This window comes from Passer domesticus, chromosome 14, assembly GCF_036417665.1.
Source record: "Passer domesticus isolate bPasDom1 chromosome 14, bPasDom1.hap1, whole genome shotgun sequence".
NCBI classification, from domain to species: Eukaryota; Metazoa; Chordata; class Aves; order Passeriformes; family Passeridae; genus Passer; species Passer domesticus.
Genome location: NC_087487.1, coordinates 819,532 through 831,681, shown reverse-complemented (window position 1 = coordinate 831,681; position 12,150 = coordinate 819,532). Strand labels below are relative to the sequence as shown.

At 39.6% G+C, this 12,150-nt stretch overlaps 1 protein-coding gene across 2 annotated transcripts in view; it reads right to left on the bottom strand.

Moving 5' to 3' along the window:
• The window catches only part of UBE2Q2 (ubiquitin conjugating enzyme E2 Q2), a 45,565-nt gene that overhangs the window by 8,064 nt on the left and 25,351 nt on the right, over positions 1–12,150 (bottom strand). For both annotated transcript variants that reach the window (XM_064389727.1, XM_064389726.1), the window contains 2 exons: positions 10,785–10,925; positions 4,448–4,532 (listed from right to left, as the gene is read on the bottom strand). In XM_064389727.1, the coding sequence (XP_064245797.1) occupies positions 4,448–4,532; positions 10,785–10,925 (226 nt within the window). The remainder of the gene's footprint in view (positions 1–4,447; positions 4,533–10,784; positions 10,926–12,150) is intronic.

Below are 12,150 nucleotides of genomic sequence, written 5' to 3'. Positions count from 1 at the left end.
GCTTGCTTATTCCTCACTATATTTTACACCCAGTACACTACCAACGTGTTTTTAAGACACTTCACAACACAGTGTGAGTGTGCAGCACTGTGTTCCACAGTCTCATCAGTACAGGCAGTCCAGGACAGCACACGGGACAGTGTATGCAGCAGAAACCCAGCAGAAAGGAGATACAGCAGGGGATAAGGCACATTCCCAACAGCTGACTGAGGAAGCCAGAAAGATGCATCTAAAGAATGGTCTGTGGGAGCCAGCTGGTGACTTTCAGTGGCCTGTTTGTTTTAAGCATTTTAAACAACAGTTGTGCAATTCATTCCCAGGGAAGGATGGAAATATCTGCCATTTTCTTGTATATTCAAAGCTTCCTCTCTGCATAAATTCACAAGCAGCTCTGGAAAAAGCAATAAATCTTTAACCACCCAACAAGATTTAGAGCATGGTATCTGTCATGTACAGAAATTAAACCTCCTCTTTCACAGACTATTCATGCATATAGACGAACCCACTATTAGTAAACTCTTTACCTGGCCTAATATTTAACAGCATCTTTGTTCCTGACCTAATTATTTGGAAGCCATATCCACATCAGGAACCTGCCTAGGATTTCTGAAGGGCAATACAACCATCAGATTGCAGTCACCACATTCTTCCCAAGGAGTGGGGAATATTAATTTCTGAGTTTTGTTATTCTAGCATAAAAATAATCTTGCAATTGAAGCTTATAAGCATTAGTACTTGGAGTACACATGACAGTTCTAGCTCTCCAGACACCATTATTCCTAAAGCATTTCAAAATTTGGCACACAAGTTAAAGCACCCATGCTTGGTTCTCCTTTCTGAGTGCCACTAACAAGTGGGTACTGCAGTCAAGAGCACAATTTCTAATTTTCCTATGTCTAGAATAACAATGTAGGCCTGAACACATACTGTGCTATCCATGTCCCTTTTAATCAGCAGCTACTTCAGAGACTTAACATCTCTGAGGAACAACCAAAGGAGCTATTAAGGCCTTTTTCCAACTCCCCAGATCCAAGGACACTATTTTCTGAACTGACCTTGGTGTAAGTCACAAACTGCAAGAATTTCAATTTGTATTGCTCTGATGTAACAACAAAGAGTTGACATTCAGAACTCTGCTCATTGTCAACTTCCATTAATGACAAATCTATTCCATTGTTGTATCCAGAATATTTTCTTCCACCTGCATCCAAGTAGGAGCAAAGAATACTTATTACAGACAAGGCAGTAAGTTACAGTAAGGCTCCTGACACTGTGCTAAACAATGGAAGGTCACAAGAGAACCTCCACCCCTTTTTTCACTCACTAAGCCTCCAGCCCCACTCCTGCACTCCTTCCATCACCCTGAGCCTCCTGTTCTTAGCCACAATTCCATCCCAGTCCAGCTCCAAGGCCCAGGCTCTCTGGCAGCTTCCCCAGCAGGAAGAGCTGGACCCTGAGGAGCTGTACTGCACCCAAGCCAGAAGGTGCAGGAGGGTTCAGAGCCAGGCTCGGCTCAGGGCTGGGCCTGAAGCACCAGTGCACGACACTCCAGCAGCCCCTCGAGCAGCCAAGTTTCAAGGCAAACCGCATCTGTTTGCAGCAGCAGCATCTGCATCTGCAGCAGCAAGGGGGCTCCATGTCTTGACACAGAAGCCACTTAATAACACCATCCAAAGCTGAGGGAGGGTGTTGTTTGGGGCTTTCTGAATAATCTAGGAGATGTTATTTGGAAATAATTTATGTGCTTTTTTGTAATTTTGACAGTGAGAGGAAAAGGGTTTCTGTCAAAAAGAATTTAACTTACTAACAGCAGTTTTTGAGAAGTCCTTGATTTAGGAAAGGAATCAAGGTAGGCTCCTTTTGCTTAAATATAAGGTGAGGTGGGGTTTTTATTACTCAAAGGTGATCAAGTAAAAAGAAACCCACAAAACCATGAAGCAAGTAAAAAAAGTAAGGAATGGAAATGTAGAAAGAAAAACAATTCCTTTCAAAACAGAGGCAACATCTTAGGGCAACATTATTATACCAAAAAGCAAATCCCACATAGTCTTTGGATAAAAACAGGGAATTGAAGTCCATATGAACTATATCTTTATTATCTGTTTTATTCAGATATAAACAGAAAAGATTTCATTTAATATCCCCAATTTTTTTGTTTCTTGCCCTCCTTTCCCAATCCCTTGAATTACATTAAATCATTTGTGAATCTCCAACCTGAGATAATCTTGTTTTACAGGACTTTGTAGTTCCCATTATCTGAACAGGCTAATGAAACTAATTCACAACAGAGTATCTTAAATTTCAGGAGTATTTTTTGTTTTTGTCAGCTCATAAGAAAATTATTTTTTGTTTCTTTAAGGGCAATTCTTCCCCTAGATTTCCCAGGTAGATAAGCAACTTTGCTGTTGAGAGCAAGTTTGTAATCTTTTGCTTGAAATTCACCAGCACTGCTCCATTTGATGAAGGAAATTAATTTCTGAAATATACACTACTTTGAATAAACAGCTACAGTTGAAGCCACTACCTTTTAATAGTACTTTTTTATAAAACAGTCCGAGAGTAAAGAAAAAAATTAAAATACTATTGCTACAAGTATTACTCACTTCAAAACTACCAGAGTTGTTCTACAGTCAGTCCTAAAAACATGTAACTTCATGAAAACTAAATAAAGTGATCTTTACCCAACTAAAAATCAGCCTTAACCTTTCTGGCTTGTCTTACAAAGAAATTAAAACAGCGTTAAATTGCCTTGCAACAGTTATAAGAACCTGGAAGTTGCACAATGGTTCCCTTTGTGCATTAGTAGGAAGAAATTAAATTTTGGATAAAATGGTCCATGGGACAAGTACTCTAAGAAAAATGACATTAAAAAAGCCAATTACCTGCCACAGCCTGTGCACGTAGTGACAGCTTCCTAATAAAAGGCAGAACTAGGCTATGAAAGCAGGAGTTTTGTGCAAAGGAAAAGAACCAGAAACATAAATTCACCCAAGGTCGAAGAATAAATGAAACCGTAAGGAATGAATCCAGGTAAGTTTTTTATAAAACAGCATCAATTTACTGGCAAAATGTAATAAATGTGTCAGTAGGACAGAGTTTCAAAGCAGAATTGCGTAATCTTTGTAGTGTCAACCTCCACTTGACACTGCTTCATCACCATGTTTTAGAGATCAACATGAGGCATCCAGTTGCAGTGTTTTTACATATTTCCAAAGTCAGAAGCTCTAAGTTACTGCACTCAGCCTTTAGAACCTCAACTTTCTGAAAGGTTTAGCAAGATTTACTCTTCCTCATAATTTAGAGTACTCTTTTCCTACATCAAGATCAGTCTTTTGCAACTCGTTAAGATTTGCTTATCCAAAGCCAAGAAATGGCATTATTAGAAAGCCTAAACTCTCCCCTCAAAGCACATCTAGCCAGAGGCCTCTGGCTGACTCCAGTGGTGCTACCACATGACTGAGCACCCTTACAGTCTAGTTTGTTATAGCCAGACTCAGCTCTGATCACCAAAACAAACCCTGAAGGTCAAAATGGGACCGTAAAGCATCCCCCATGACTTCACACAGATCTGCTTCCAGCTCTCCCTTAGACCCACTAATCCATTCTTTCCTGGAGAGATGGTGATTGGGGCCCACTGGCAAGCACTGAGGTGCAACAAAGCTAAAAGAAGGACGCTGCATTAGATCAACACCAGGTCACCTCACCAAATTTATACCCCAGACATTTTACCACTGTCCCCAGAACTTCCACACATTAAACAATTGACCTAAAAGTTAAACATGACAAATCAAAACAGGAACCTATTTTGTCTCTTCACCTCTGTTCTTCTACACATGGCTAAAATGGCCTTGTCAAGTGAGGTTTAAGTCCACTAGAAATAAATATGGGCAAAGTCCAGAAAAGTGAAAACATATTTAAGTTTATACTGACCCTCTAATTTGGCATTCCTCCTATTCTCGCCCTGGCCTGCACCAGGGTCTCACACCTGGCTGCAGTGATGGAGTTCTGTTTGGCAGACCTAGAGGAATACAACTTGCCCAAAATCTATGTAATTTCTGTTTCTCATACAGTAACACTCAGGAATTCAATATCCTCAATCCTTTGCTGAGCTACCTGAGCTACAGCTCCTATAAGAAACAAATGAAACAGCCATCCACTACCTCAAGATAATCACTGGTCATTACTCAAACTAATTTAAAGTACAGGCTTGTTTTCCACTGTAGTTCACATCATTATTGCAAGGAATATATGTTCTGACTTTTCTCCACAAATAAACTACTTTATGTAGTAAGAGTATATATAATGTACCTATGTATTTTTACATATGTGCACACACAAACATGCACGTATATACAAACACAGGACAACAAAACACAGAGAAGTTAGCAGCAAGTATTTCCCAAGAGAATTAAAGTATATGTTAAAAAGGGAAATCTGAGGCATTTACCTGTTTTATAACTCTGTGATCTATATATATCCCTGAGTTCTTTCATAAGTCGATCTGAAGCCTGCACTGACCCAGAGACTGCACCCTGAAATAAACAAAAAAGACTCCAAATAAGTGAAAAGTAGTAATTACAAACAGCTTTACGTTACTAACTAGAAGGTATTAACAATATATTATTTTCTGTATGAGAATTGGGTTTCTGAAAAGTTAAATATTCTAGTGAGCAAAGTCTACTCCAAAGAAAAAAGGCCCTCCTGCTAAAGAACATTAATATATACTACTAAATGCTATAGGTGATACAACAGGTACTTTTCTGTAAAGGACCAAAATCTTTGGCATTTTAATTTGCAAGATAGATGCACAGTACATCTCAAGAGTGAAATATTTACATTCTGCTTTTACACACTGGGAAGAAAAGTAAGCTTAATCCGAAGAGCAAGCTTCTACACAAGGTTTTATTGCTTTCTCAGAGGTATATTTTTATTTGGTCATTGAAAAAGGTACAGGAGTTGGTAAGTACACAGCTCTAGAACTGCAGCTTCCAGAGGAATAAGACCAAGCAGTGAATTTAGAAAACGTGGAACAAAAGCAATATTTATTGCAATTGAGTGGAAAAAAAAAATCAACATTACACAGAGTAAGACAAAGGTATGTAAACCTTAAAATACAAAATATTTCCTGTGACTTGTCATAGTTCTTGTGATTTATGCAACTATGGCAAAATCTCTTCTGTTCTTTTAGAGCTCAGTTCTGTACTGTTCAGCACCTCAGAGTGAGAGGAAACTCAAAACAATTTTCTTGTATGTTATGTGATTACTCTGCTTATATATCCCACCCAAAATATCACTTTAGGTTCAAGAGTTCTGAAAAACAGAGATAAGTTAGCATTATAAGATTTAAAATACAGAATAGGAACAAGGACTCCAAACGAGCTGAGGTAGTTACCACCCCAAACCCCGACCCTGTGACACTGATATCAGTCTGTTTCCCAAAGGTAGATAGATTATTCCATTGGACATTTGTAGCTCCCTTCTGCTCCTGCTCTTCAGTCACTGCCACTGAAATACAGGCTAACATACACAGCTCATCAGCATGGCTGGGGGGAGAAACCATGACAAAAAATACAACTGCCCCACTACCAAATAAAAAAGACCCACCTAGGATAATTCAGCCTGTCTGTAACAAGTACTGAATAAGTAAGTCGATGAGGCTGCCTTTTAACTCCATCTAAAAAAATCGAAGATTCTTATTTTTTCAGTTTCCTTCCAGACACTATGAACACCTATAAATATATCCTTTTTGGACAAGTGTCAGAAAAGTATTTCTGGAAGAACATGAAGCAGCTGCGACCATTACCTAATACCCAAAACATCCTCCCTGTTTGCCTGAAGTCTACAGTGATATTTTATGTTCTACAAGGTCTTAACTGTAGGACCAAATTACTTCTTCATAAAAATTAAGTATAAGTAACAGTTACATGATGGTGAAGCCTCCACAAAGTCCTCTGTCTTCTCCATCCAGTAGTATCAAATAATACACTTAGATTCACACTAGCATCTGTAGACTTTTCTTCTAAGGCTACTCATTTTCATACACCTTTGGATTTAATTATGCAGATTTCTGAAATTCCACTAGTTTTTCTTAACAGACCGGTATGAGTAATTAAACATGCAAATAAGAGGCAACTCCTTTCACCTGATTAAACAAAAGCTACATACAAACAAGGCTTCAGACAAGTAATTTCTCCATTTACTACGCTCAACTCTATAGAGCAGTATCAGACAAAGAAGGGATTTCTCAAACACCAAGTACATGAAATTTTATGGAAAAAAGTTGTTTATATGCAGTATCTGCATATTACTACTATTTATGCCCACTATTTACAGATTAGCTGAAAAAGGAAGCATTACACTTAACCAGTTAACGCAGCAGTGTTAATCACTGCTCTTTGTGTAGCTGCTGTGCTTTGTGACCATTAAGATTGAGACTCATCAATATGTTGAGTCTGGAGGAAAGACATTTCATAGACAAGTGTAAAGACTTTGGCTTTCTTCTGAGCAGAGCTGTGCAGATCCTTGCCCCTTCCACTGTATTTCTTACTAAAAGAAGAAATTTTCATACACTTTCCACAGATTGTCAACCTATAAATATAGGCAATTTAAGAACAAGTTAGATGTCAAAGGCATCTACCTCTTTCATTGCATCTCTATTTCCATCCAATTAAACTACTGCATTTCTATACATAATGTTGGAAGTTCATCTTGGCAAATGAAAATTTAAGTATCTTCTGTACTGGAGACATTTAAAAACCAAAGCTTAACAGACCCACATCCCCCTGACTTCCATTATAACTGCTGATAAATGAGGTGGTATTAAAGGAGTTAGTGGCAGCATGTGTAAGAAAGCCTCAAAACACTCGGTCTTTGTCTTCACCCTTCCTCCCCTAGGAGTTTCTGGTTGGGCTGCTCACTCCTTATATAGCAGCATTAAATATAGTTACACTTGCTACTCTAAAGAATCGATGGACTGTAAACCAGTAATCTACAATCAGGAGAAAGAGGATAGTAAGCTTAACTTAAGAAGTTTAGCACAGGGGCTTATTTTATGTGAACTACCCTTGGAGGAACTTGAAGAGGAAGGTAACAGCTAAACCTGATGGTAAGCCTAATGCCAAACACCACTGCACTGAAGCACATCTTCATTCTGGTGTCACTTGTGGGTTTTGAAGCCACTGTGAAGTGCTGTTTGGAAGAGATCACAACTTGCATCCCACCACTGCACGATACAGAGCATTGAGGTCAGTTTTGACTACAGTGATACTAAAATTAAAAACTCTTTCCATAACTCACTACACGCAAGTTATTATTCCAAAGACTGAACCCAGATATAAATAACAGTATCCTTCTGGAAAACTGGGACTTGACACTCCAAGTGAGATAAAGTTCCCATTTCTCAAATTGTGACAGTAAGATTTATAGTTGCAACTGCCTCAGACATAAGTGGTCAATCATGGGATCTGATAGGTATCTGTCACATGAGGCTGATGCCAAGAGCAGAAAGGCAAAGCCATTTGAAGTAGTTAAACGAGCTGTGGGACCAGACCCAAGTGACTTTTTTCCTAATAAGTAATCAAATAGGCACAAAAAGTCTCAATCTTCCTATCCTGTACTAGCATGTGTTGTGGCTCTCCAGAACAATGAGCAGGTAAGCTGGAGAAATCCCTGCTACAAGAGGCAAAAAACTATGCTGACAACATGCCAGCTGCTGAGAGCTGCAAATAACAGAAATACCTGATGCAGGAGTTCTCACAGCTAAAACTGTTGGACATGAAAACTATTCACAAGATGCACCACTACAAGCCTGCCCTGTTCTCAAACTCTTGCCCCCAAGGATGAGCCACTGCTGGAAACACGAACCCTGTGGTGCAGACAGACCAGCACTTGCCAGTGCCCTGCTGTACTAAGGCCACAGAGACATGAGGGGTTTCCCTTCCCCTTCCAACCCCCAAAATGCACCCACAGCCTGCTCTCCCCCAAGTTACAGGGGATAGGAGGTGCAGTTCACTGCAGATTTTAATCCAAAGATCTGATTTTTTTCTGTCTGATCAGAAAAATACTGTGAACACATCAGAATACTACAGGAAACCTCTTCACTCAATATATTTCAGAAGATTTAGCCACAAGGCCAAAAATCACCTGCTGAAACAAAACATGAAAATTCCTCCAAGATAATAAACTGAAATCTAAAATAACCCAAAAAGAGCTAAAGAACGTAAGTTCCATTTGTTACTGAACTTTCTCCATATTTGTGCAAAAGCACAATCGTTCCTAGAAGTTAAAGTAGTTTCATACTTCCTTCAAGGATTAGACTAAAAATAGAAATGACACGTTAGATTTTATAAAATCTGAAGATTAAAGTAGAGACCTTGGAGAATTCTGAAGAGAAGTGCTTAAACTCCTCAGCAAGAAACAGGAAAAGCTAATAGCATTATCTAAATAACAAAAGGCATTAGTCTCTGAAATGACTATGTGGGGAGAGACCTCTGAAAAGCAAGCAGCAGCAAGTTGTTAGATATTTGAATGATTCCAGTTCAAAGACCTATTTTAACTACAGGTAAGCAAGTGGTTCTTTAAAGTTATTACAATGTTAAGAGGAGGATTAATTCTTGCTCCAAGTTACACACTGTACCAAAAGCCAAATTTATTTCCTGATGCCAGCAAGAAGAATGGGATTAAGGATACTGCCAAGGACAGAACTCATTTACAAAATTAGTAAATACACATTCTTAACTTGTGCAACACACATAAACCCCAAAAACTCCTATGACAACATCTTGAGAAACAGAAAACTGTCTTTTACCTCTCAGGAATAAATGACAATGGGAGTGCATGCACTGCTTTTCCATGAACAAGCCTTGAGCATGATCTTTAACTCCAGCCTGCACTGCAGCCAAGGGGAAAGAGGACAGCCCATGGACCTGGGCCAAAGAACATGGAAAGGAACTGAAAAGTCTTCTGGCTGCACTGGGCATCAGTCAAAGCCCTGTATTATGCAGCACATTCCCTTTTCCAACAAGCAGCATGTAAATGGCATGGGTTTGTTTTACTGGCCTCTGCTGAGGAAACAAAGTATCCCAAAGGGCAAAAACTCCAGACTGGTTTAGCCACTGCATTTAGGTTTGTGAAACTCATACCGTCCTCTAAGAAACCCAGTTGTGAGGGCTGTACAGATCTAAATTTTGCTTTGTGTTCATACACTCAAACTACTGCTCTTAGAGCATGGTTAAGGCATTCTATCAGAAGCCCCCTGTTTTGGCAGCATGGAGGACCAATAAGGTGCTACTGGGCTAGCTCTTTCCTAGGTCAGTAGCACAGCTATAGCTTTTGGTTCTCCAGCACCTAGGAGTAAACCCTCACAAGTCCTTGGAGAAATTATTTCAGCAGCACAGCTATTTCTGGTGACCCACAAAAATACCACAGTTCCTCAGCAGCAGCTGAATACCCTGTTCCCTGCACTCAGCTGACCTTGTTTATGCACCAGCATCACCGAGAGTGTCCTGGCATGAGAAACAGCTATTATGTAAGTTGAATCTGCTGTTGTCAAACAAAACCAGCAGTGTTTATTTCAGCTCCACTAAATGTGGAGGGAAAAAGCAAAAGGAAAGGCAGTATTTGCCAAATAGGAAAAGAGTAGATAGCAAAAGAAAATCTGCTTTTTAAGTTTTAAGAGGCTTTCTGCACCAAGGAAGAATGCTGACACTACAAAAACCATTTTTCTGTTCTGCCACGTTTCAGATGATTGTAAAGCAGGCCATGCCTTTCAGGCTGCAAGAGGACATATTTTCTTTAACAATTAAAAGACCCCTTACTATTAGGAGTTTGAGTTATACACACAGAAACACAGAAAATCTCACTAAGCATCTTCTCAAACTGTGAACATTCAAGTCTAAACAAAACCTATAAGTGACCTGTGCTTATGGTTACACAAATCTCAAAACAAGACTTGACTATACAGCCAAAGCAATCTGGGAACTTATGTTTACCTGCTTTTAAACCCTGAAATGCCAATCAGGTTTAGGTGTTAAAAATTTAAAATCCTGTGGGTGAAGCAGATCATAAACAGAAATATTAAATTTCATGTTTTATGTATTTTAAGCCTCTGAAACAAAAGCTTTGATTTCTTTGGGAGTCAGGGTAAATAAAATTAAGGTTGTATGATATCATCATACCCTCCTACATGCACCTCTGAGAAGTAGAAGCCTCTCTGGAACCTGGCACTTGGGACAGAACACTTCTAAGCCTCTGGAGAACAAGCACTTTTTCTACAACTGCCTGCTGGTAACATCACCCAGAAAACTGACAACAAAGCTGCAGTGCTGCTGAAGGCCCTTCACTTTATGCATGGCAATAAAAAAACTGCACAACAATCCACCACCCTTTAGTAATTTCCAGGTGGCACAGCTATTACTGAAAAATAAACTCATGCATAAAATGGATTTAAAGCACAGGTTTGCCAAGTATTTTAAGTCACCCCTGAGTTTTAACACAGGCAATTTTAACTATGGCTTTAGTTTTTTTACTTTAATAAGAGTTCAGTAACAAAAGTCAAGCTCACAGCCTGGATGCATTCTGCTGATTCTGCAAGGAGAACTAATGTTTGTGAAAAAGGCAAGAAATAGAGGGACAACCCATGGATACCTCTGGAGATGAGCAGGTAAACAGTCAGCTGCAGTTTAATTTATGTCTAGGTGTATAGCAGTGGGCCTTCTTTGCTGAAAACCAGCTCTGTTTTAAAGTCAGAAGTATTGCAAAGAAGAAGTATGGGATTATTAACTCACATTTAAGTGATCTTGCCTTTGATTTTTTCTGATTTTTTCTAAGATTGCAAGGTTCTCTTTTTCAATGCCTTCATCCTCAGATTTCTTCCCATCAACTGGTTCCTCCTCCTTCATATCATAGTGATCCAGATCTTCAATGTCCTAGAGGAGAGAGAGAAGCTAATTGTAAATAACTGTCCTGTGCTCTTCATTCAATGAAACCCTCTCCACAGGCGTGTGGGATACATCACATACTGCACAGCTCTATGGATTTGTGACTGTTGGATGCCATTTCTGTTTTGTTCTAACTTCACCCTCAGCCAGCATAACCACTGGAAGTATAGGGAACCTTCATAATATAAATGAAACCCAAATTCACAACATGTTTCTGGTCACAGAAACAAGTACTACCTCTGCAAGAATATAGGATTGTAGAGAATTAGCCCACTGAAGTAGGCAGCAAACTGGACTAGAAAATCCAAAAGTGCCCAAGTTAGGGTGGCTCCAAGATGTTTCTAAAAGCAGACTCTTTTGCAAATAGAATCCTAACTATACTACACTTCTCTCAAGCAGTGATTAACATATCTGGCAGGGCTACAGCCACACTTCAAGAAAGTTAAATATTAGAAAATTACGTGCACTTTATTCAAGGTTAACATTTCAGCTAAAGATTAGATGCAGTAATTTTGGAATCAGGACACAAAACAAAATTCTGTGATCAAGCATTCTGATCACCCAAGCCAACACTTCAGTTCTATGTTCTCGACCAAGGCACTAAAACCCCGCCACTCTGTATCTGGAGATGGGGTTATCTTTGTGGCAGAGAAGCACCCCAAGCTTCAGACAATTGCCTGAAGGTGATTCAAAAGCTGGCTATGCAGAGGAGGGAAAGCATGTAAACACCCTGACAAGAAAAAGGAAGCATTGCAGCAGCCAGACCATCAGGCTTTGGTTCCACAACTACCGGATTCACTCCAGTATGCAGAGCTCTGGCACACCTGGGCTGCTCTCCATGCACCATCTGTTTGCACGGCAGGAAAACCCAAATTCAAGGATGCCCTACCTAACAAGAAATACAACTGGTGCATTTGACAACACTGTTTCCTTCAGACTTCAGACTGAGTATTCTTCAAAAGCCACATGTTTCTCCAATTACAGAGCTGAGGAATTGAAAACTGCTTCTCCATTTAGAACCGGGACTAGATTACAGGTTGCAGATATGACTGCCACACACAATGCCCCCTGACAACTGATAAATAATGGCAGACCATTTCTTTTTTGTACAAAGTAACCCAAACAGAATGCAAAAGGCTACTCTAGCAGTCTGCAAGCAATCAGAGCCTTGTGGCAGCAGGATATGGGACATACCACCTTTACAGAAACACCA